This window comes from Moschus berezovskii, chromosome 22 (assembly GCF_049115385.1).
Source record: "Moschus berezovskii isolate FMDL1 chromosome 22, NW_MosBer_1.0, whole genome shotgun sequence".
Classification (NCBI taxonomy): Eukaryota; Metazoa; Chordata; class Mammalia; order Artiodactyla; family Moschidae; genus Moschus; species Moschus berezovskii.
The window spans coordinates 2293565-2317352 of NC_142481.1; the positions used below are offsets into that span (position 1 = coordinate 2293565).

General features: G+C 62.1%; 1 protein-coding gene across 3 annotated transcripts; it reads left to right on the forward strand.

The window, feature by feature from the left end:
* Window positions 1-6154: 6154 nt before the first annotated feature.
* Window positions 6155-21797, forward strand: ZNF787 (zinc finger protein 787). 3 transcript variants are annotated; one of them, XM_088830438.1, is made up of 5 exons: window positions 12388-12691; window positions 13552-13639; window positions 19587-19678; window positions 19808-19874; window positions 20120-21797. In XM_088830438.1, the coding sequence occupies exons 2-5, from the start codon at window positions 13561-13563 to the stop codon at window positions 21190-21192; spliced, it is 1311 nt and encodes a 436-aa protein (XP_088686564.1). In that variant the 5' UTR covers window positions 12388-12691; window positions 13552-13560; the 3' UTR covers window positions 21193-21797. The 3 variants fall into 3 exon arrangements, with proteins under 3 accessions (XP_055266672.1, XP_088686564.1, XP_088686563.1); XM_055410697.2 differs by lacking the exons at window positions 12388-12691; window positions 19587-19678; window positions 19808-19874 and adding an exon at window positions 6155-6338; XM_088830437.1 differs by lacking the exons at window positions 19587-19678; window positions 19808-19874 and having other exon boundaries at window positions 12394-12691.
* The last annotated feature ends 1991 nt before the right edge of the window (window positions 21798-23788 follow it).

Below are 23788 nucleotides of genomic sequence, written 5' to 3' on the forward strand. Positions count from 1 at the left end.
TGTTTTGTAATTGGCAAACCAGGTCTTGCTGGAAATGAACTGAAATCTAGAGGATCTTAATGTACTTTGCTTCTTCAGTAATAAGGATCCTACTTTATTTTGTAATGAAATGTATTAAAAGCTGGTTGGATTTATAGTTAAGGAGGTCTTTGGGGGTTTTGCTGTGTCTTATTTATTTCTCTGGTCCATCTTTTCCTCATTGGGTGTCAAGAGTGTTAGGAAGGGCGGTGAATAACCAATTCAGTTTCACTTGGGGATTCTTCCTCTTTAACACATAGAGTTAGAAAAGCCTCTTAATGAGACACACATTTCATTCTTTTTTTTGAGAACCCATGTTTCCTTTAGAAAGGGAGTTGCTATGGTCTGGATATTCACGTCTCCCCAGCATTCCTGTTGAAATCCTAACGTGGCCGGATGCCTTGGTGTGTGTGTGTGGGGCGGTCTCTGAGAGGTGATTAGGTCATGAAGGAGGTGCCCTCAGGTACCAGAATTAGCACTTTTATAAAAGGGACCCCAGAGAGCTTGCTAGACCCTTATACCTTCTGAGGCCACATGGAGAAGGTGCTGGCTGTGAACCAGGAAGGTGGTGGTAGCGGGGGCCCTCACCAGAAGGCAACCGTGCTGCAGCCTTGACCTTGGACATCTAGCTTCCAGAGCTGTGAACAATGAATTTCCATTGTGGAGAAGTCACCCAGTCTGCGATGTTCTTTGATAGCAGTCTGAATGTACTAGAACAAGAGTGATACATTTATGTGTGTGTGTATCCGTATCTTCCTCTATCTTCTACATCTGTGTGTGCTCAGTTCTCAGTTGTGTCTGACTCTTTGTGACCCCAGGGACTATAACTTGCCAGCCTCCTCTGTCCATGGAATTCTCCAGGCAAGAATACTGGAGTGGGTTGGCGTTCCCTTCTCCAGGGGATCTTCCTGACCCAGGGATCAAACCCAGGTCTCCTGCATTGCAGGCGGATTCTTTATCATCTGAGCCACCAGGGAAGCCGAAGAATACTGGAGTGGGTAGCCTATCCCTTCTCCAGGGGATCTTCCCAACCCAGGGATTAATCCCAGGTCTCCTGTGTTGGCAGGCAGATTCTTTACCATCTGGGCCACCAGGGGAGCATGGGACTTGTTTCATGGGATTACTGTGAGGACTAGTCGAGATCAGGTAAGTGAAGAGCCCAGCGATGTCCCCATGGACACACTTCAGCTGATGTTGTTAACTCCTTGCACAGTGATGAAGACAAGGTGAGGAAACACCCGTGAAGTACCCAGCATGCCCACCTGTCACCAGCCTGGACCCTTTCTAGAAACCTTCACTATTCTCCCAGGATCCATTTCCTTGTCTCCGGTAACTGCACCCAGTTTTCCTGGGGAGCCGAATGGGTCACCTCTTCCGGACTGCTCTTCTACCAGGTTTTGGGGAAGCTGGCTCCATAGCTCCCAGGCCACTGTGATTGGTTCAGGCCACCCAATCAGATTTAACCAAATAGAACTGGGCCGTTTGCCAGGACAAGTGAGAGAAAGGCACTCACCAACTTTCCCACCTAACTTTTAGAGAGGTAAGCATAGTTTGGAAACTGCTGGAGGCTATCTTGCCACCAGGTGAATGCCTAGAGTGAAACAAAATGGAGGCTAGCAGAGCCCAAAGATATGGGGCAAGAGACCAGTACTTGGTGACATTCTTTGAGCTCCTGATCAAATCACACCTGAAGGTGTCTCTATGTATGGAATTTTTTGGATGTTATATAAGCCAACAGAATTTTATTGCCCTCCCCCCTTTTTGTGTTTGGCTTTAAACCTATTCGAACTGTGTTTCTGTTTCATGCAAGCTGAGCCCTAACTGCTAAAGTCCTCCTAGTTTGTGATCAGATTTCTGGGGATTGGAATCTTTGAACTCTGCATGGAGCAGCTACACGCCTCGATCATAGAGCTTCAAAGCATTAGGGCTGCAAGGGGCTTTTGAGGAAACCCCAAGCAGTGACCAGAGTTAAAGAGCCTGACAGATGTGGGATCGAATCTCTGCCCTGTCCTTGCTCGCTGTGGGTTCTGGATAAAAAGGTGTGGTCATTATAATGGCGGTGGTACAGGGAGGTGGAGGACAGGGGAGGCACCCAACCTGCTTGAGTCAGGAAGGACGAGTAGGAATCACTGAGGCAGGGTGAGCGAGGGCAATGGAGGTGGAGGCGCAGCGAAAGCAAAGCCCCGACGGCGGGGAGGCGGCGGTGCAGCTGGGGTCTCCAGCGGCTTTCCGCGGCCGGGGTCTGGTGTCCCTCTGGGGCGGGAGGCTCCGAGAGTCTACACCCGTGGGCCAGAGCCACACAGACAGGTCTCGGAGCTCAGTCAGCTGTGGCTTCCTCCTGAGAGTGATGGGGAGCCCCTGGAGGGCCTCAGACACTCATGTCAGGGTGTCAGATACAGCTGTATCAGGGTGACAGACACAGTCAGGTCAGGGTGTCAGATACAGTTGTATCAGGGTGACAGACACAGTCAGGTCAGGGTGTTAGACACAGTCATGTCAGGGTGTCAGATACAGCCGTATCAGGGTGACAGACACAGTCAGGTCAGGGTGACAGACACAGTCAGGTCAGGGTGTCAGATACAGCCGTATCAAGGTGACAGACACAGCCATGTCAGGGTGATAGACACAGATCAGGTTTACAGTCATGTCAGGGTGTTAGACACAGTCGTATCAGGGTGACAGACACAGTCAGATCAGTGTGATAGACACAGTCATGTCAGGGTGACAGACACAGTCATGTCAGGGTGACAGACACAGCCATATCAGGGTGACACAGTCATGTCAGGGTGTTAGATACAGTTGTATCAAGGTGACAGACACAGTCATGTCAGGGTGACAGACACAGCCATGTCAGGGTGACAGACACAGTCATGTCAGGGTGTTAGAGCTGTATCAGGGTGACAGACAAGTCAGATCAGTGTGACAGACACAGTCATGTCAGGGTGATAGACACAGTCATATCAGGTTGACAGACAGTCATGTCAGGGTGTTAGATACAGTCATACCAAGGTGATAGACACAGCCATATCAGGGTGATAGATGCAGCCATGTCAGGGTGATAGATGCAGTCATATCAGGTTGACAGTCATGTCAGGGTGACAGTCACGTCAGGGTGATAGACACACTCATATCAGGTTGACAGACACAGCCATATCAGGGTGATAGATGCAGTCATATCAGGTTGACAGTCATGTCAGGGTGATAGACACACTCATATCAGGTTGACAGACACAGCCATATCAGGGTGATAGATGCAGTCATATCAGGTTGACAGTCATGTCAGGGTGACAGACACAGTCATGTCAGGGTGACAGACATAGATCAGTGTGATAGACACAGTCATGTCAGGGTGACAGACAGTCATGGCAGGGTGACAGACACAGTCATGTCAGGGTGATAGACACAGTCATAGCAGGTTGACAGTCATGTCAGGGTGACAGACAATCATGTCAGGGTGTTAGACAGACATATCAGGGTGACAGACAGGCATATCTGGGTGTGTCTGAAAGCTTCTTCTAAGCCTGAAATGAGGCGAGACTGGAGCAGAGGGGACAGGACTGTCGGGAGTGAACGGTACCCCCCGTCCCCTGTGGCCCTCAGCGCCCGGGACGCACGGAAGAGGTGTGGAAATCTGGGGACATCAGTGATGCAGAGGGTGGACAGACATTATATGAGCACCCGCAGTGTCCCCTCGGGAAGGACTGATGCTGAAGCTCCAGTATTTTGGTCACCTGATGCAAAGAGATGACACACTGGAAGAGACCCTGATGCTGGGAAAGATTGAGGTCAGGAGGAGAAGGGGACGACAGAGTATGAGACGGTTAGATGGCATCACCGACTCAAAGGATATGGGTTTGGGTAAACTCCGGGAGTTGGTGATGGACAGGGAGGCCTGGTGTGCTGCAGTCTATGGGGTCGCAAAGAGTGGGACACGACTCAGCAGCTGAACAAGTGGCATCTGGAAGTCCAAGAGTATGGTACTGGCAAGGTCATGTTCTGGTTAGGGCAGCACACGGCTGGTTTCTTGCTGTGTCCTCACACGGTGTAAGGGGCCAGGGAGGTCTCTGGGCCTCCTGTTTAAATTTTGTTTATTTATTTACATATTTTTTTGGTCGCACTGCATGGCATGTGGGATCTTAGTTCCCCGACCAGGGATCAAACTGGCCCCCCATGCATTGGAAACTCGGGAGTCTCTTTTTTTGACCCCAAATTAATTCAAATTTATTAACAGACATTTAAAATATGAAACTATCAAAATAATAGACAAAAACATAGAAACTCTACATGATCTTGGGTTTGGTCTTTAGATCATGGACTTTGAGCTTTAACACACAACACAAAAAGCCAGTCCACAAAAGAAAAAGGTAGTATTGTGGACTTTATAGGGTTAAAGATTTCTACTCTGAAACACCTTATTCAGAAATCAAAAGACAAGCCACAAACCGAGAGGAAAATATTTATAAAACTTGTACCTGATAAAGGATTTGGACTCAAAATACAGCAAGACCTCTAAAACAACTCCATAAAAAATGGAAAAGGATCTGAACAGACACCCAGCCAAAAAACATTTACAGACAGTAAAAATCATACAAAATATGCCCAGTATCATAAGCCACTGTGGTCATTGCTATGTTGTGCCCAACTCTTTGCGACCCCATGGACTGTAGCCTGCCAGGCCCCTCTGTCCGTGGGATTATCCAGGCAAGAATACTGGAGTGGGGCACCATGTCCTCCTCTAGGAAGCTCAGAGCATCACCTCAGGGACTATGTTTCAACATAGGGATTTTGTGGGGACACATGCAGACCATAACACCATATATTACAACAGTAAATCACAAGTTTGTTTCTCTTTAAATTTCCAATTATTGTACACATAACATAAAACTTACCATCTAAACCATTTGAAAGTGCACAGTTCAATGTCACTAAGTACATTCACATTGTTATATAACCATCACCACCGTCCATCTCCAGCGCTGCTTTCATCTTGCGAATAAACTCTGTCCCCATTAAACACGAACTCCCCATTCCTCCTCCCCACCAGGCTCCTCTGTCCATGGGATTTCCCAGGCAAGACCAGTGGGTTGCCATTTCCTTCTCCAGGCATCTTTCTGACCCAGGGATCAAACCTTCCTCTGTTATACTTCCTTCATTGGCAGGTGGATTCTTTACCACTATCGCCACCTGGTAGGAAAATAATTATAAATAACATCAATAAGTCATCTGTCGCTTAGGTGACAGCCAACCAACTGCAGACCCAGAAAGGGATCAGAGGGACTTAGCCCGCGAGTGAGTACACTGTGGTGTAACCAGTAATTTAAAAAGCATGTATTTACTAACAGAAGCAGGTAAGCTCACAAAGCGCCCTCCTCTCCAGAGAGGAGGTGAATCCCTGGACGTTATGATCAACCTTCAGTGACAGGAGGCAGTTTGCACAGGCACGTCTCAATGCAGGAATTGGGAGCCAGATTCCACGAGTTCGAGCCCAGGACCCGCATCCTCAGTGTGTGGCTTTGGCCAGGTGCCTTGACCTCTCTGTTTCTCGTTATCTGCAAAACGGGACTGGATTATCCACAAACTACTTAATGTACCTAAAGCCCCTGGAGGCAGGCGCACAATGTGTTATTGTCGCTCTAGAAGGGAGGACACCGGCTCAAGCGGGCGCCGGGCGGCGCCTGAAGCGATCGGTCCAGTACAGAAGGGACCAGGGTGGCAAACGAGAGAGCCCTCCGGGCGCGCGGGCTCCGGCCGCCGCCGGCACGGAAGGGGTTACAACGATAGAGACGACCGGAGGACCCGGGGTAGCTGAGCGGCCCTGGCCGCCACCCGCCTCGACGCCTACCGCCCGACCGCGCAGGCGCGAGAGCCCCGGCGCGGGGGCGGGGGGCACCTCCCCGGGCACCCGGAAGTCTCCTCCTAACGGGCCGAGCCCGCGCCTCCCGGCCTGGAAGGGGGCGGGGCCCGAAGCCCCTCGGCGCGCAGCGCCATAGAGCGTGGCCGGAGGACCCGTGTCCTAGACGCGTCCGGAAGTGCCACCCTGGGGCGCCAGCTCCGCACCATAGAGCCGGGGGGGCCCGCGGCAGCTGGGGGGGGTCGCCGGACTCGCCTTCCTAGAGCGGCGAGGACGGGGTGGAGGCTGGCAGGGGGGTGGGGAGGGGAGGGGGGAGCGGCGCGGGCGGAAGCGGCCGGGAAGGTCACTTCCGGCCTGGGCGCCCGTCCCCCTGACCCCAGGGTCTGAGTCGCCGCTGCCGCCGCTGCCACCATCCGCGAGGGAGGAGAGAGGAGGAGGAGTGCGGCGCGGCGGCCCCGGGACCGAGGAGGTGAGGGGAGGGCGCGGGGCCGGGGGCCGTGCGCCCGGGGCCGGGTGGGCGCGCGCCTCAGGGCGCCGGGCTGCGGCCGGGGGGGCGGGCGGGGAGGCGGGCGGCGAGCGCGACTGGGCGGGCGAGTGCGCGTGCGCGCCGCGGGGGCGGGGGCGTGAGTGAGCGCGCGGCCGCTGACGCGCGCCGGGCCGGAGCGCGCGCCGCGCCCGGGGGCGCGCCCGACGCGGGGGCGCGCGGCGCGGGCTCGCCGGGGGGGCCGCCGTGTCTCCCCGACCCCCACCCCAGCCTTCCAGGCCGCTCGTGGCCGGAAGTGGTGGCGACTCCCGGGGGAAGTTGAGGCCCCGGTGGGGGAGGCGGCGCGCGCGGGCCTAGCCGGCCTGGCCGGAAACGGCGGCCCCCGGCCTGTCCGCTCCCCTTTCCCCCCTTTTCAAAGGAGCCAGATCCCGTTGCCGCCCCGGGCGCGCTGCGTGCGGCCTTTGATCCGGCCGGTAATTACGGGCATTCCGGCCGGCGGGAGGCTCATTCATTCGCCCGGGCGCGGGCCGCGGGCAGGAAGCGCGTGCGCTGGAGGGGAAGTGTTAGGCCAAGGTCAGGCACCGCGTGGCCCGCGGGGCAGGGCGAGGCCAGCGGCCGGGCCCGAAGGCCACCCCGAGGCCTCCCGGGCGCCGCACCGCGCCCCTGAGCCCCAGCTTGCGTCCCGGCCACAAAGGCGTGCACCCCAGTTTATGGAAACGGGTTCCCCTGGGGCACAGGCCAGCCGGGGATGGCGTGATCAGACGGAAAAGTGAGCCACGGCGAGTGTGGACAGAGGCTCTTGCGGGCCCATTGGTTGGCACGAGGACAGGGAGATGAAGCAGGCTCGCTGTGTGCAAGGAAGACCTGGAACGGGTCTATGCGCCTCCTCACCCAGGGGACCAGGGAGGGCACTCCAGCCGGCACCCCAGCCCCAATCCAGAAGGGCATTGTAGGAAGGGACTGACTTGGTCTGTGTGCTCCGCGTGGTTCCTGTTGCCTGGCCCTGCCTTAGGGATCTAGGGTTAGGATCCAGCGGGGGGTTGGGTCTGCCCTTGCTGCTGGGGAAGCCCGGTTACTATGGCTTATCTCTTCCCTAAGAACATAAGCCTCTTTGGCTCAACACAGCTGGCATTCACCCCCCCCCCCCCGCCTCTGCAGGCAGGCCCTCGGGTCTGAGCCCCAGAACATTCAGATCCGATTCCTTCTTGTGTTGTCTCTCATCTTAGCCCCTCCGTCATGGAGGTCTCAGAGTCTAACCCCGCAGGCGGAGTCAGAGAACTGGAAGGATTTGGCCCGGGATGGCCCCGGGCGCTGGCATCCCTGCTGTGGGTTAGCCCCGGGCTCTGGGGTCAGACGGACCAGGTTCAGGTCCCAGCTCCACGTTCATCACCTTTATGACCTCACAGCACAAGGAATTTCTCAGTTTCTACTAGTGAAAAAGAGGGGCTGTACTAACGGCATTGACCTTGCTAGGAAGGCTCCCGATGCTCTCCTTTTGGAGCCAGCACACAGCTCTCAGAAGTAGGTGTGAAGCTGGTGCAGAGGCCTCCAGTGGGCCGGGCATTCCCGGGCTCCGTCTCGTCCAGCCCCGTGACCTTGGACCTGCCGCTTCCCCTTTCCCAGGCTCAGTTCCTCCTCAGGCCCCTATGACCCAGAGCACAGTCCACCATCCCTCGGTGAGCCTTGTCCATCGAGGCCGCTGCCAGCCCCACCCGGTGCTGGGCCTGGGACACAGTGGTCCTGGTGTGGTGCTCTGCTGCGGGTGGGGCAGGACAGTGTAGTCCTGGAGAGGCTCGGACGCTCCAGGCAGGAGCTGGGGGTTGCCAGGCTAGCCGGGAGCTGGAGGAGCCCGGGGGAGATGTCTCGAGTCTCACGGGACAGAGGAGCTGGCCACGAGGACCTGGGGACCCGAGGGGGTGCTGAGTCCCAGGCTGGCGGTAGCAGTCTTGATCTTTCCCTCTAGCCTCTGCCCGGCTGCCCTGGGTCTCGGGTGGTCCCTTCTGGGCACACCGCTGTGGCCCTGGCCTCCTAGTGGAGGCAGACTGCAGCCAGGGGCCTGGCCCATACCCCAGAGGCCCCAGGGTGGGGGTGGTCACCCCACTTGGGGGCTGGGCTGAGCCCCCAGCACCGGAGCAGGGTTGGCAGGAGTCCATGGCTGGCCTTTACCAGAGCTGCAGCCTCCGCTGGCTTCTTTTGGCCAGGCTTGGGGTCTGGAGAGACGGAGGCTGTTCTGGAGGTCTCTGGGGTATCCGTTGGTTTGGGGACCCCCCATGGGGTGGGGCCGATGACTGACTCGGGGCCTCAGAGCTGGCGCCTGGTTTCAGGTGTCTCTTGGTCTGTGTGTTAGGAGGCCTCCTTGCCCCAGTTGGGGTCGCTTGTCTCTCCAAAAGGGCTGGCAGCCCTGTCCTGGGGGCAGAGAGGGCACCTCTCACCACTGCGCTTCCCCCCGGCTAAGCTGCCTGCTCCTGGGGTCCACCTTGGCAGGGGGTCTCCCTGCTCTGCCTGCCTGATGGTTGGGCCCACAGAACACTGGCCTCTCTTTGCCAAACGGGGGGTCCTGTGCGGACTGCCTCATTATGAGTGATGCTGGGGACCCACACGTGGCCCAGCCTGGTGGCTCTGGGTCAGGCCGGCCAGGACGTCCTGACTCCCTGGGCTGGAGGAGCTCGCCGTCTGCTGGGGTGTGTGCGGACACGCAGGGTGGAGGAAGTCTGGGAGAGCCTCCCAGGGACATGGGCTCCGCTGTAATCGGGAGTAAAGGGAGCCGGTGCTGGTGTTTTAGGGGGAGGGGAGGACGGGCCTTGGAGGCTGGGCCGCGGGTGTGTCCCAAGGCACCGGGAGGTTCGGTCAGCCCCGGATGGGTCTGAACTGGGCTCCAGAGGCCTGTCCACGTTCCCTGGGCGGCCGACTCCTTCTGGAGCGTGGCCGTTCCTCTCGTGATCTGGACGCCAAGCCCATGAAGACGAGGCGCGGGGTCAGGTAGCATGGTTGGGGGTAAGGCCGACTCCACCCTGGCTGCCCGCCCACCAGCCCAGCGAGGGCAGCCTCCCATCCCCTCGGTGGCCGTGGGGATCAGGAGGTACCCACACTGCACCCTGTGCCCAGACCTTGGTGTGTTGTCTGGTCTTGTTTGGGGAGAGGGGACAGTGGAGCTGAGGGAAGGGAGGAGTCTGTCTGGGAAGGCTTCCTGGGGGAGGTGCTGTGTTCCCTGGGCTCTGGCGGCTGGTCTCTAGGGAGGGGGTGGGGGGGCGGTGGCGAGGAGGAAGGAAGCGCCCTGCAGACGCAGGCCAGGAGAGCCCAGCGCCCCCAGAGGGAGCGGAGTCTGGCTCATTGCCCAGTCGAGGGGTGACAACCAGCGATGGCCCACGTGTGCAGCTGTGTTTTTCTGTCCTGAAGAGTATTTTGTTGTTTTAAGGAATCTTCACTTATCCACCACCTTTTAAGGGCAGGACTGTTCACAGATGTGTGGGAAGCTCTAGGAAGTCTGGTGGTGGCCGGGCACTGGAGAACAGACCGCTGGAAGGCCAGAAGGTGCCCGGCAGGTGTGACGCGGGGCAGGGCTCCCAGGAGGAAGTGTGTCTGCAGGGCTGATCTGGCAGACGGCCCCCGGGTCTGGAGTTTGGACCTAGTGCAGGGGCCATGTGTGGGGGTAGTTCAGGCAGGGCAGCTGCAGGACCGAGCTACCCTTAATAAAATAGCAGCTCCCCTGTGAGGTGGTTGCTGCACGGACAGGTCACCCTCTTACAGCTCACGGTGACCACGCGCACAGGGATGTGTCCCAGGGACCACAGGCCCACGTCCTGTCTGGGTCTGCCTGTCCTGACTTCTCGGGCGAGCGGAGTCACTGTGGCCTCTCCCCTCCGAGACCAGCGCTTCCTCGTCCCGCTCCTTCTCCAGCTGCCATGGGCCGCGCGTGTCCATCACCAGTGACGGCCGTTTGGGCTGTCTCCACGCCTGGCTCTTGTGACTTCTGCTTCCGCAAATGCGTGTGTAAACTCGTGCAGACGTGTTCTCACTCCTCTTGGGTTCGTGGCTGGAAGGCCCCGCTTCTCCGCATGCACCCGCGTGCTCTCTGTGGTCGTCGTGTCCGCCCGGCGCGCCTGCACTGGGGTCTGTCTGTGGTCTTGATGCCACACCGAGCATCTATGTCTCCGCGCGCTCGCCAGCTCCTTGAGTGTCGTTTTGGAGAAGTGTCTCTTCCCATCCTCTGCCCCTTTTCAGTCAACTGATTGATTTGTTTGAACCTAGTGGCTGGAAAAGATGAACCGGTCCGTGGTGTGGGGAGCAGATTTGGAGAGGGCTTGCGGGGTGCAGGCCCCGGGGATGGGAGTTGGGAGAGGGCGATGAGGGTGGGTGCAGGGCCCTCCCAGGGTGGAGGCCGAGAGGTAGCCCCTGGGCTTCGGTGGCCTCAAGGCTGGGGCGGAGGCTGGGGAAGAACGGCCGGGGAGGAGCCGGGGGTCCCAGCTAAGGCCTGACGGCAGTCCAGGAACAGAGAGGCGTGGGGGAGAAGCGAGGGGACCGACGGGGAGGCTGTCTCTGGCAGCGAGAGCCCTGGGCGGGCGCTGGAGTAGGGCCGGCCGGAGAAGGCGGGGAGATTGGCAGCGGAAGAAAGAGCCGGCGGGTAATTGGTGGGCAGGCATCCAGGGCAGGTGGTTGGGTCTAATAACAATAATAATAATAATTTGTCTCGCGGGCCCTGCCGGCTCCCAGGCTAATTGGATCGCTGCGGGGCCAGGCGGGGGTGGGCCTTCGTCTCTGTGGAGTGGGTGGGGGTCAGAGCGGGGCAGCCGGCCGTGACAGGTGTGCCCGGCCATGGAGCATCCAGGGGGCCGGGAGGGCAGGACCCACCACCTTCAGTCTCCAGAATCATCAGGTTCCGCAGTCGGGCTGGGACGGGTAATCGCCCCACCGCCCCCAGGGAGCCGGCTTCCCCCTCCTTCCAGGTCCCGGGGTAGAGCCCCAAGCCCCCGGGGCAACACAGGAGCCCAAGCGGCCTCAGTGGAGGAGCGCACGAGTGGCTGGGGGTGACCCTCCAGTGCACGCCCTTGGCCCTTCACAGGGATCCAGGGGGTCTCCCAGGGTGTGCTCCGGCTCCACCCCGCCCTGGTTCCTGGGGTCCCTGCTGTGCGAGTCTGCGGTGGGGGCCCAGGGCCCGGCCCCCGAGCCAGAGCGGCACCTCGCAGTCCCCACGAGAGGCCCAGCAGGTGGATGCTAGGGTGTTCACCCCGTGGCTGGTTTTAAGTCTCCCTTCCCCGGGGGGTGGGGTCACTGCCCTCTGCTCAAGGCCAAAACCAGAATGCAAAGCGGACTGTCCATGGTCCCGGGGGTGCCCTGTGCCAGGTGGGAGAGCCCGTGGCCCCCTAGAAGTCAGCCAGAGAAGCTGCCATTTGTGGAGCTCAGTCGGGGCTTCCTGCCAGGTTCCGAGTTCCGGGCGGGCCGGCCTCGCCCCGCCCCCGCCCCCGCCCCGCCCCCTCCGCTGCTGGCTCCCCCTCGGGCTCCTCCAGGCGTTTCCCGAATCGTGGCGGCCCCTGTGCCCTGGCCTCCGGGTCGCAGACTCTGTGACCTGCCGCTGGTCGCCCTTGCTGAGGGTTTGTATTACACCTCGATCCCACTTAGAATAGTGAAAAGCGCCCATCGTTGGAGGACAGCTCCCAGGAGGGTCGTTGTGTGTGCGCCCCCGCCCCTGCTCTGCTCCAGGCTGTCCACCGAGGGGCCTTCCCCTGCCCTCCTGGGACTTCCAGCTGGACTGACTAAGGCGATCAGCAGGAGAGCATATGGATTCTGTTAAGCACCAGCTCGGGAAAACCTAGTGACGGGGTGGGGCACCAGCCCGGGCCTGTGTGCTGGGAGGTAACCTGGGAACCCTGGGCCACAGTGGGGGGACGAAGGAAGGTCATGTTGGCAGGTCCCCCGCCCTCTGGGGCGTCGCTCCGTCCTAGTGTGGGACCCTCTGTCGCGGGGCACTTGCCTCCTCCTCACTGGGAGTCGTGGGTTCAGAGTGAGCTCCTTGCCCCAGGAGCTGGGTGTAGGCAGGGGTCCTGCAGCTCGAGGCCCGCCCCGCTCGCCGCCCGCCGTGGGAGTCAGGTGGTGTCTCCCTCACTGCCCTGTCTGAGCTGCCCCGTCTGGGGGTGTGGGGACCTCTGGCCTCGGAACAAGCTGCCCAGCACCTCCCTGTCTTGCATCCCCTCCCCTGGAGGCTGTGGACGCCCTGGGGAGGACGGAGGGCCCCCACCTTCTCAGAGCAGGAAGCGGCTGGAGGTGGACACCGACCGGCAAGGCCCTGCTTGCTTGACTTGGACGCAGTTGTTCGGCCCTACGTGTGGCCGCCTGGCAGACAGGTGTGGGTTGGAAGGCTCGCCGAGCGGCCCCTCTTGCCCTGGCCACTCCTATTTCTCTTCAACTCGTTTCTGACGGGGACGGTGCTTGAGTCAGGGCTTGTGCACACATCTCAGTCTGTTTAGGGATTCACTGGGATGTGAGCCACCCTCATGAAAGGGACAGTCCACTGGGTGTTACTCACGGACTTGGGCAGCCTCCGCCGCTGTCTTGTCCCAGAACGTTTCATCACTCAGAAGCCCCGTGCCCACACATGGGCACTCTCCCCATCCCCAGCCCGGCCTCAGCCCGACCTTCCATGGCCCGCGCTCTGCTCCCCTCGCTGCGTCTGCATGGCACTGCTGTGAAGGCGGCCTCGGAGCGGGATTCTGGGGCCACGTGGGCTGAGCCCCTGCGGTCGGCCCGCCAGGCTGTTCTCACAGCGGGCCCCTGTTGTCATGCCCCACTGTCCTGTGCCCAGGCTGTGGAGTGGTACCAACTTGACTCCGGCCGTCTGTCCTGTGGGATCTGGGGTGGAGGTCCATGTGTGAGCGTTCGGTGGGCTGCTTTCTGGCCCTGGAGCCTCCGCGCTGCTGTCACCCACCATCAGCAGCACCTGCTCTGTCTGGGGCTGTTGTGGGCCCGGGGGACTCGGGGTCGCACATCCCAGGGCCACCAGCTTCCTGGGAGCCCCATGGCCCCCACGCCCCCGCCCCTTCACTCAGGGCGGCTGTCCTGGGAAGGCGGCTGGGGTCCCCAGCTCGGGCTGAGTGCCTCCTGCATCTGTCTTATGACCGTCTCTCTGGGGGGCGGTGGGTGCAGCTCGGGCCCCTGCATGCGCTCTGGCGTCCTGTGAACCCTCTTCTTGTCTCCCCTCTGACAGGGCCCAGACATGGAGCTGCGGGAAGAGGCCTGGTCTCCGGGGCCGCTGGACTCCGAGGACCAGCAGATGGCCAGTCACGAGAACCCAGGTGAGGGGCCCTGGGCTTCTCCTGGCCGACCCCGATCCCTGCCTGCCCCCTAGCGGCTCGGGGCCCCACCCCGCCTCCTGGGCGTGCTGGGGTCTCCCGGGTGGGGGCTCCTCAGCCCGGGGAGGGCCTGGGGGCCAGGAGGATGTAGGGCCAGGCACGACTGTGACCATGGGCACGGCAGCCGCAGGGTGTCCGGGTGGGCCTGGGTCCTCCCGGGTTTTCATCTTCATTTAAGACATGGGCAGCCTGCCTTATTTAATAAAGCGTTAACTTGGCTTGAGTAAAGCTCTTCTGTGAGCCCCCGGGGATGAGGCTTTGTGTGCTGAGACCTGGTCACAGCCTCCCCCAGCCCCCGCCCTCGGTGGGTGCTGTGGTCCCGTTTCCCCAGGCTTCCTGGGCTTCCGTGCAGAGTGCCTGCGAAATAAAGTGTGAAGTGCTCTGTGCTGCTGTCGATGCGTCTTCGTGCGTCCTGGCCCGGGTCCGCGACCTCTCATTGTGAGGGGCCAGAGGGCCCAATGGGCTCACGGCTCCTGGCCTGGGCGGCAAAGACCCTGCCCTACAGGGAGGGCCCCGGCCCCTCCTTCCCCACCTCCCTGTCTTTTACTGCTTTAAAGTAAGATTAACCTTATTGTCAGTTTCCTTCTGGAAACTTCCAGCCCGACAGTGTGGTGGCCACGTGACCCACTGCCTGGCCCCAGCAGTGAGCCACGCTGGGTGGTCCTACACTGCCTGTGCCCCTTTGCTGGAGGATTTCAAAGAACATCCCCAGGTGTCGCAGTGGTTCACCCATAAATTCTATCCAAGCAGCAAACGCTCATCTTGGCTGACGGACTCAGCATTGCCCCTGACTTTCCTCTGCTCCCAGCCACCTCCGGAAGGCGGTTTACCTTGGAACCTGGAGTTCTGACTGTCCACGCTGTCCATTCACGCATTCTCCTGGGCAGACCCTGAAGGGCAGGTGGGCTCTCACCTGTGCTCTGCCCAGCGGTCTGCTCGGGCCCCCACCCCGTGACCCCCTGCTCCTAAGCCAAGGGACCTGTGAGCTTCCTGGCTACTCTGCTTCCCCTTGCCCTGTGGGCACCCCCGTGGGCCCCTCCTGTGAGGGGCAGTGCGGGACGCCTGCCCTGAGACCCCTGGTGCTGTCTGGTGCGGTGGGGAGGGCCAAGGGGCCCCAGGGGCAGGGCTGTGAGTCCAGGGCATGGGACAGCAGGGCCACCAGGGTCTGGGGCTGGGCTGGACTGTCTGCAGGCCGTAGCCAGGTCTGTGCTGACTGCCTCACGGGCGCGCTGACCCCGGCCCAAGGCCTGCAGACCCTGGTGGGGAGCCGGCAGGGGTGCGGTGTGAGAGCCAGTCAGGTCTTCCATGTGGGCGCTGAGAGATAGGCCCTCCGAACACGGATCATAGGTGAAGAGATGGCATGACTGAGGCGGGGGTCTTCAGCTGATGGGTTGGAGACGACCCACCAGGGCCAGGATCCTGGTCTCACGTGGTCAGGCCCCTTTCCTGTCTCAGTGCTACTAGCATCACTCCGCAGAGTCCCCTAAAATGCCCCACCTGAGCTGGGGCGGCAGCAGACCCTGTGCATAAAGACAGCAACCTCACTGCACAAGACCCACGTGCCCCAGCAGAACCCTGAGCACAGTGGGATGGGGATGAGCTGACAGGCCCACGTGGTGTTAGGGGGCGGGAAGCTGGCCGCCAGGCTGCCCTCGGGGTCACTGCGGGCAGCAGCTACAGCAGGTGTTCCATGCAGAGCAGCAGCGGGGTGCACAGGCCGCCTGGGCCCGCAGCCTCCTGACTGTGTCCAGGGAAAGCTCCCGCCAGAGAGGCCCTAGGCAGGGCAGGGCCTGCACCGAGGGGCTTCAGGGTCCAATGGGACCCCCAGTGGTGACCGCAGTGGGGAGGGGAAGGTACTGGCCAAATTGGGGGTGGTGGCAGAGCGGGGGTCCCTGGGAGAGCAGGTCACACATGTGGCAGAGGACCCCCAAGGAGCTGGAAACACTGCCCAGAATGTAGCCGCCTGCGAGTTGAGGGAAGCTGACATCCGGAGATGAGCAGACAGGGAACTGAAGCTCCGTCCTGCTGACCCCACCCCGCAGGAGCTACTGGAATGAGAAACAGGGACTGAGGAGGCTGTCCTCAGATGGGGAGGCGTCCGAGGCGCACTCCCAGACAGGAGGGGCTTGGAAGAACAAGACCAGGACCGCGGCCCAGGGGCAGAGCTCAGCAGAGAGCCAGAGACACAGACAAAGCCGTTTCAAGACGAAGATGGAGTAGCTTGAGTAAAAGTAGTGCATTGTTCCCTGAGAAAGCCTGAAGGTGAAAAGGAGGAACATTGTAAAATCAAAAAGAAATAAAGATTACAGCAGGGTTTAGAAAAAAAGAAAGGTACTGAAGTTAGTTAAAGAAAGCCCCAAGAAGACAAAGTCCTGTATAAGGAAGAGAACAGTGAAACCTATGCGTCTAGAAAACATTCCTGAAATGGAAAAGTTGGGTGTCGAAGAAGCAAATCGAAAATCTGAGACCATCCACTCGGATGGATGGTCTTTGACTCAAGTTGCTGGGCTTGAAGAAGTAGATCCCCCCGGGTACCTGGGGAAAGAGTGAACGGCCCCCGGGCAGAGGAGACGGCATCGTGCTCAGCCAGTCAGCGGTGCCTTCTGCCAGGGCAAAGTGGAGGGGTCCAGTTTCTGATTGTCGGGAAGGAAAGGGAGGCCGCGAGTCACATTGTATGCCCGCGGGAAAACCGACCTGCATGTTTGAAGGTGGCAGGTGAACTCCTTGCCTGCAGAGCCGAGCAGACCACCTCTGTGTGGGCCCTTCCTGGGGACCTGCGGGCCAGGGATCCACGAGCAGGGAGTGGGGCCAGGCTGGCTGTGAGCTGGGCACCCGAGTCCTGAGGATCGTGCTTGGCCGCACCAGTGTGTGCACCGCCATCTCGATGCTGGCGCTGTGGCGGCAGCCTGGCAGAGATGGCGCTTCAGGTCCTCTCCTCGCCTGTGAGGACCGGAGATGCGGGTGTCTAGGGAAGACCGCAGAGAAGCCCACTGGCCTGGATCTATATGGAAAGTGTCAGAACTTATAGGAATTCTACCTTTTTTTAAAAAAAGCAGTGATCACTTCCAGATTTGGAGCTTGAAATTGTTTTCTGCTCAGAGAAACCAGAGTGCTCTTGTAGAAATGACCAACTGCAGGTCTGGGGAAGGAAGTATGGGTGAGCCTGGGGTGGCAGAGGTGCTGTCAAAGGCACCCCTGGGTCCCATCCAGAGGACTCGGAGCGCCCCCAAGGCTCCCACGCGCCACAGCTGGCAGGGTGGCGGGCGGGGCTGCAGCCCACCAGATGTGTGTAAATCCATGGACTCAGAGTGCAGTGAGGAAAGGGAAGCTTACTTGGTCACACTGGAGGACAGTGGAAGACTGGGCAGATGAGGGAAAATGAGGTTCATCCTGCGGTAACCCGTGAAATTGACCACTGAGTCCCAACCAGCCAGCGAGGGAGCATCTCTAAATCTACTCCACCTACTAAACAATGCAGAGCTGACCACAATCAGTGCAGGACAAATGCCCTGTCACGATGGGGGCGGGGCCCCTCCGTGCCCGCTGCGTGCAAGGGAACCACAGCAAGGCCGCGCCATGCGTCCCTCCAAATTCTGCCTGTCGGTGGCCCTTGATGTCAGAAACGGTATGCCATCATACGAGAGAAAATAATCTATGCCTTTAGTGAGAGGATGGGATTGCACCTTCAGGATGACCAACCACAGGGCCGGCAGGGCTGGCCCCCAGCTGCAGCCCACGAGGAGGAGCTGGCAGCCCGCAAGGGTCCAGCGGGCCGCAGGGCTCCACCAAAGGAAGATTGTCAGGAACAGCAAAAGACCGGGAAGCTGTGTATTACACAGGACCTAAAAGACCTAGCTGAAGTCACAAGTAAATTGATCGAACTCATGTCTGGGGACATACACTTGGGTGACAGGCATGCAGGAACGCGAGGGGGCGGCTCCTGCACAGCTCTCTGGGCTTGGGGGGTGGGGTGCAGTGGGGCCGGGCACGGAGGGGCTCCAGTGGAGAGGGCGGATCAGGGGCAGCCGCTGACCTACTTCCTGACCTGGACGGGATGCAGACTCGGACTCGGGGGTGTTTGAGAGCGCGGGGGCCCTGCACCCACTGCAGGGGACCAGGGGTCCGCTGGTTGAGGGGCAGGTCCACCTCCCGGAGTGAGTGGACACTCCTCCACGGGGCCGTTTAACACCTGCTCGAAAAGTAGTGCCTGCGTTGAAGGCGGTGCAGCTCCGTCCCCGGCTCAGCCCCCCTCTCAGCGCAGCCCTGCGGCCCCACTACCCGCCGCCCCCGAGCTCTCTCTCCTGCTTCCGGAACGGCGCTCCGCCCCTCGCCCCCCACCCGCATCCAGGGCTCCCGGTTGAGTCCCAGGGGTCTCACGGGTTCATGTGGGCTGTGCTATGTCTGGGTCCTCGCGATGGCAAATGCGCGGCATCGCCGAGTCACGTGTCTGTTGTTAAACCTGGAAAGCAGAGCGTGTACTTCGGTTTCCCGCCAACAGCAAGCCTGCTTCCCACCCCCTCCCTTCCCCACGCCTCGGGACGTCGTGTGCTTATGACTGTTTCTGCTCCTTTTCTCCCTTGGCCGCGCTGAGTGGCTTGCTGGATCTCAGGGCCCCGATCAGGGTGGGACTGTGGCCCGCGAGGCAGTGGAGTCCTAACGGTGGCCGCCCCGGAGTTCCCGATTTATGTTGACGTCAGAGTGGAGTGGGCCCCAGGCCATCTCTTCGGAAGCGCCTCCCACCCCGCCCAGGCTTCCTACCGCAGTGATGTCCTGTCCCAGCACAGGCCCTGCTCCGGTACTCCTCGCGTGGGGCCCTGGTTCTCAAAGCGTCGGTGCTCAGTCACCGGGGGTGGCGCGTGGGGCATGGTCCCCCAGCGCTGCCGGAGCTCAGGGCGGCCACCTGGGATCCGGACTGCGGGCCCCTGGTGCTTCTTCGCCCCCAGGCCGTGTCCCCGCGGGAGGCGGCTCATCTGGCTGGCCCCTCGGTGTCCTCGCTGCGAAGGCTCGAGTCCCCAGCGCCCACCGCGCGGGACTTAACGCACGGATGCTTTACCGAGTGCACGAGGACGTTATCTCGGGGACAGTGTTGGGGCACTTTGTCCCCAGCCGGGTGCTGGAGCACGGTCCGACCGCCGGCCCTGTGGGAGGGGGCGGGAAAACAGAGCTAGGTAGGTTACGGTGGGGTTCCCCTTTGAGCGACGCCTTCGCGGTGCACCTGGGGGCGGGGCCGGAGGCTGGCGGGCGGGGCTATTCCCGGGGGCGAGGCTGGGTCTGGGTGTGGGCGGAGCTGTGTCCAGGGGTGGAGCCTGAAGTTGGTGGGCGGGGCCGTGCTGGGCGAGGCTGGTTCCGGGTGTGGGCGGGGCTGTGCCCAGGGGTGGAGCTGGAGCCTGGTGGGCGGGGCCGCGCCTGGGGCGAGGCTACGCCCGGGGTGGAGTCGGAGGGTTGTGGGCGGGGCTGGGGCTGGGCCCGAGCTCGGCCGGGGCAGGTGTCTGAGCTGGATCCCCCTAAATCCGTCTCCCTTCTGTAGCTCAGGCCCGAGCTGCAAAGGGAAGGCAGATGTCGCCGAGGGTGCACCCAGATCTCGTGGAGCCGCTCATCTCTCCTGGGAGGCCGCCCGGGCCAGGGGTGGTGCAAATGTATTAGAGGCTTTGTCGGGCAGTCGACCCACGTAGGTGTCCAAGGTAGATGTCCTCGGTTCGCAGGGGCCGGGACCGAGGCCCCGCGCTCCTTTCTTGTCTCCACTTGGCCCACAGGGTCCACAGAACCAGGGCCCAGGCTGAGGATGTCTGTGATAGAGGCTGCGGGGTGTGGGGTTGCACCCCCAGTTAGTTGGGGTGGGGTAGTCAGGGCTGTCCTGCTGTGATCTCATTAACCAGTCCGACCCCCGCAGCCAGGGTCGTCTTCCCAGAACCCAAATGTGACACTGTCCTTTCCCGGCCTGTAATCCTTCGGATCGCTGCGAGCCCCCGTCCCCGAGCCGAAATGCGAGCCGCCTGGTGCGAGGGTCTCCTGCCTCAGGGGTCATTCTGTACTAGGGTGTTCCCTAGTCCTCCACCCTCAGCCCCGTTGGATTCTGTTGATTCCTTTAGCAGACATTTCTGGAATCCCCACCAAGTCCCGGGCATTGTTCTGGGTGTGGGGGAAACGGCTGTGAAGGAAGGAGAAGCCCTAGGGGATGGTTACGGAGTGTTAGCCAGAACGCAGGAAACTGGGAGGTGGGGATGTGTGGGGATGGGGACTGAGCGAGCACGTCTGCCCGGGGCAGGCCCGGCACCGGCAGGCCAGGTTCTCGGCTTTTCGAGGGAGGTGCCGCCCCCGGCCTGGTGCAGGGGAGCCGGTTCCCGAGGCCTCGCAGCGCGGCAGGGGAGCAGCCCCAGCCGCCCTCCGCGGGCTCTCTGACGCCCTCTCCCCCTTTCCTTGCAGTGGACATCCTCATCATGGATGACGACGACGTCCCCAGCTGGCCCCCGACCAAGCTCTCCCCGCCCCCATCGGCGCCCCCCGCCGGCCCCCCGCCCCGGCCGCGGCCGCCCGCGCCCTACATCTGCAACGAGTGCGGCAAGAGCTTCAGCCACTGGTCCAAGCTGACGCGGCACCAGCGCACGCACACGGGCGAGCGGCCCAACGCCTGCGCCGACTGCGGCAAAACCTTCTCGCAGAGCTCGCACCTGGTGCAGCACCGGCGCATCCACACGGGCGAGAAGCCCTACGCCTGCTCCGAGTGCGGCAAGCGCTTCAGCTGGAGCTCCAACCTCATGCAGCACCAGCGCATTCACACGGGCGAGAAGCCCTACGCCTGCCCCGACTGCGGCCGCAGCTTCACGCAGAGCAAGAGCCTGGCCAAGCACCGGCGCTCGCACAGCGGCCTCAAGCCCTTCGTGTGCCCGCGCTGTGGCCGCGGCTTCAGCCAGCCCAAGAGCCTGGCGCGCCACCTGCGGCTGCACCCCGAGCTGTCGGGGCCCGGCGTGGCGGCCAAGGTGCTGGCGGCCAGCGTGCGCCGGGCCAAGGCGCCCGAGGAGGCGGCGGCCGCAGACGGCGAGATTGCCATCCCGGTGGGCGACGGCGAGGGCATCATCGTGGTGGGCGCGCCGGGCGAGGGGGCGGCGGCGGCCGCTGCCATGGCGGGCGCGGGGGCCAGGGCGCCGGGACCCCGCTCGCGGCGCGCCCCGGCCCCCAAGCCGTACGTGTGCGTGGAGTGCGGGAAGGGCTTCGGGCACGGGGCCGGGTTGCTGGCCCACCAGCGCGCCCAGCACGGGGACGGGCTGGGGGCGGCGGGGGGCGAGGAGCCGGCGCACATCTGCGTGGAGTGCGGCGAGGGCTTCGTGCAGGGCGCGGCGCTGCGCCGGCACAAGAAGGTGCACGCCGTGGGCGCGCCCTCGGTCTGCAGCCACTGCGGACAGAACTACTACCGGGCGGGCGGGGACGACGACGACGAGGACGACGAGGAGGCGGCGGGGGGGCGGTGCAGCGAGTGCCGCGGCGGGGAGGGCCGGTAGGGGCGGTGGCCCGGGGGGGCGGGGCCCCTCGGGCTGGGCGGGACGACGGCGCGGGTCCCAGAGGCTGGGGCGAAAAGGACAGGGGCGCCCCGGGGGGGGCGGGGCGCGCGGGGCGGCCCCCCGGCCCCTCCCCGCGCCCGCCGCTCGGCCTGGCCTGGCCCCGTCGGTTCTCGGCCGAGCCCGAATCGAGACGTTGGGTGGGAACTAGAGAGACCAAGACGCGACGAAACCCGTGAGCGGAAGACCATTCGCCCTCTCTCCTTTCCCCCGCCGACCGGGCTGCTGCGAGAACGGCGAGCCGTGCGCCCTTTCCCCTCGGAGGGGCCCCAGCGGGAAGGAAGAGAAGGTCCTTTTCCCTTTTAGAAGTTTCTTTTAATCACACCGTCTCCTGCTCCCGCCCCCCTGTTATTTTCTTTCCCTTCGCGGTCCCAGCCTTTCTCCTTTCCCTACCCTCCCCCACCCCGCCGGGTCTGGGTTCGCGGGGGCGTGCGGAGCCGAGCGCCCGCGTCCCGGTCGACCCCGCGGACAGCGGGTCCCGGCTCATCCCAGGCTTGGGCGCGGCGGGAGGAGGGTGCGGGGGCAATAAATCGCACTATCCGATCGTCCCTCCTGTGCGTGGTTCTTGAGTCCGGGGAAACGGAGGGCCCCGCACCCGGGCAGCTGCTGCTGGGTGGGTGTGTCGGGGGCACGGGCCAGGCCGGAGGAGAGAGGTCGACGCCGGCCCAGGTCGCGCGCGTGCCCGGGTGCGCCCTGGAGGCTGTCCTGGGAGAGTGACCGGCCGGCTCCGGCAGCGGAATCTGGGCTCCCGCGTGAGCGGCATCCTCAATCCGGGCTGCAGGCCGGTGCGGACCTGGGGCGGGTGTTCCGAGCGAGGCCCGCCCACCGCTGCTTTAAAAAGGACTCCGGCAGCCGGGAGGCGGGGCGCGGCGCGGCGCACAGGCCGTGCCTCGCCTCGAGGTGGCGGGCAGCTCTTCCCGGCGCTGCCAAGGACCTCAGGCTCCTGTCTCCACCAACCCCGGTGGCCCCCCCTGCGTCCAGCGTCTTGGAAGACTTGTCCTGCACCTTGTAGCTGTGTCCCGTCCTCCCTGAGAGAGCGGGGGACAGCCACGGCGTCACAAGTCACCGTAGAGGAGTGCCTCTCTCGACTTTCTAGAGACAGAACTGCTGCCTCTAGAAGAAGCTGGACTCTGGTGGGTGGGCGGGTACCTGCCTACCCACCGCCCCGCCCCGCCCCGTCCCCAGGCGCCTGCCAGGCCTGGGGGAAGACAAGGGTGGGCAGTGGCTTTCTGCTGCTGCTGGGCCACGTGCCAGACCCCCAGGTCGGCCGGGGTGGGGGCGGTGCCAGATAGCATCCCGGATCCTCCGCTGGAGGCCTGGGGACCATGGGGTCTTGGGAGGCTGCAGTGGGTGGGGTCTTGGGGAGGTAGGGTCCCTCCAGAAGGTGTTTCCAGCCTGGCCAAAGGGTTCCTCTGACCTCCGCGGAGCGCGGAGCTGACCAACCAGCCTGGGGAGCTGATGGAGGAAGCGGGGGTATGTCCTCTCAGGCCTGAGTCTCCCCTGGCCTCTGCTGTCCCTGAGCAGGCCCCAGGCCACACCCCCTTGGGGCCTCCGGTTCGGAAGCCAAGGTCACGGCCGGCCACCCGTGGGCAGGGACCTGCCGCCCAGGAGGCTTCATTAGAACACCTTGTTCTCAAGTGGCCGTGGCCTCGCTTGGAAACGGTGGACCCGGGTCCGTTGCTTCTGAGGTTGCAGACCCCTGTACAGGAGGGAGGGGGAAAGCCGCTGTTTGTCCAGCGAGGCCGGGGAAACAAAGGCTGAGGAGACGTGGCCCGGTGCCCGCAAGTCCCTTCTCCGTCGGCCGGAGCTGACCTTGGGCGCTTCCGGAGGCAGGGACGGAGGGGGGTAGTGCTGCCTGCTGGGGGCGGGGGTGTGCCCTGTCCCCTGGGGAGGAGTAAGCGTTGGGTTGAGTCATCCTGTCCCACCTCCGCGGGCAGAGGCAGAACCTGACACCCGGGCCAGGTTCTGGGCCACAGAGAGAGGATGTGTAACCCCGGGTAAGTGATCCCTCTGACCCTCCGCTGCCTCCTCTGTGCAAAGAAAAACTTGCCTGTCACAACTGTTTGAAGGGACGCCTGGGGTGTCTCTAAGTGCCTGGTCTCCGGTCACTGACCACGGATTCCTGTTCTGGGAGGAGCCTAGTGCGGGACTTAGGAGCCAGGCACGCTGCTCTGCCAGCCGGCAGCGCCCGCCTTCTCCAGTCCTCAGTTCACGTCTCGTCACAGAGTGGCATTCAGTGAACTCGAGAGCCTTCCCAGGTGGCTCGATGGTCAAGAATCCACCTGCCAACGCAGGAGATGCGGGTTCAGTCCCTGGGTGAGGAAGATCCCCTGGAACATGGCATGGCACCCCACTCCCAGATTCTTGCCTGGAGAATCCCATGGACAGAGGAGCCTGGTGGGCTACAGTCCATGGGGTCACACAGTCAGACACGACTGCGCACGCATGCAATGAGCCAGCAGGGCACGCACTTACTTTATTTATCCAGTCTCCTCCCGCTCCCAAGCCCTGGCGGCTGTGACTCACGCAGCCGCACTTT

Coding starts and splice junctions, on each gene's coding strand:
- ZNF787 (XM_088830438.1), top strand. CDS start 13,561: ATGGAGCTGCGGGAAGAGGCCTGGTCTCCGGGGCCGCTGGACTCCGAG. Junction 13,640..19,586: donor GGCCAGTCACGAGAACCCAG/GTGAGGGGCCCT, acceptor CGACCCCCGCAG/CCAGGGTCGTCTTCCCAGAA. Junction 19,875..20,119: donor AGGAGAAGCCCTAGGGGATG/GTTACGGAGTGT, acceptor CTTTCCTTGCAG/TGGACATCCTCATCATGGAT.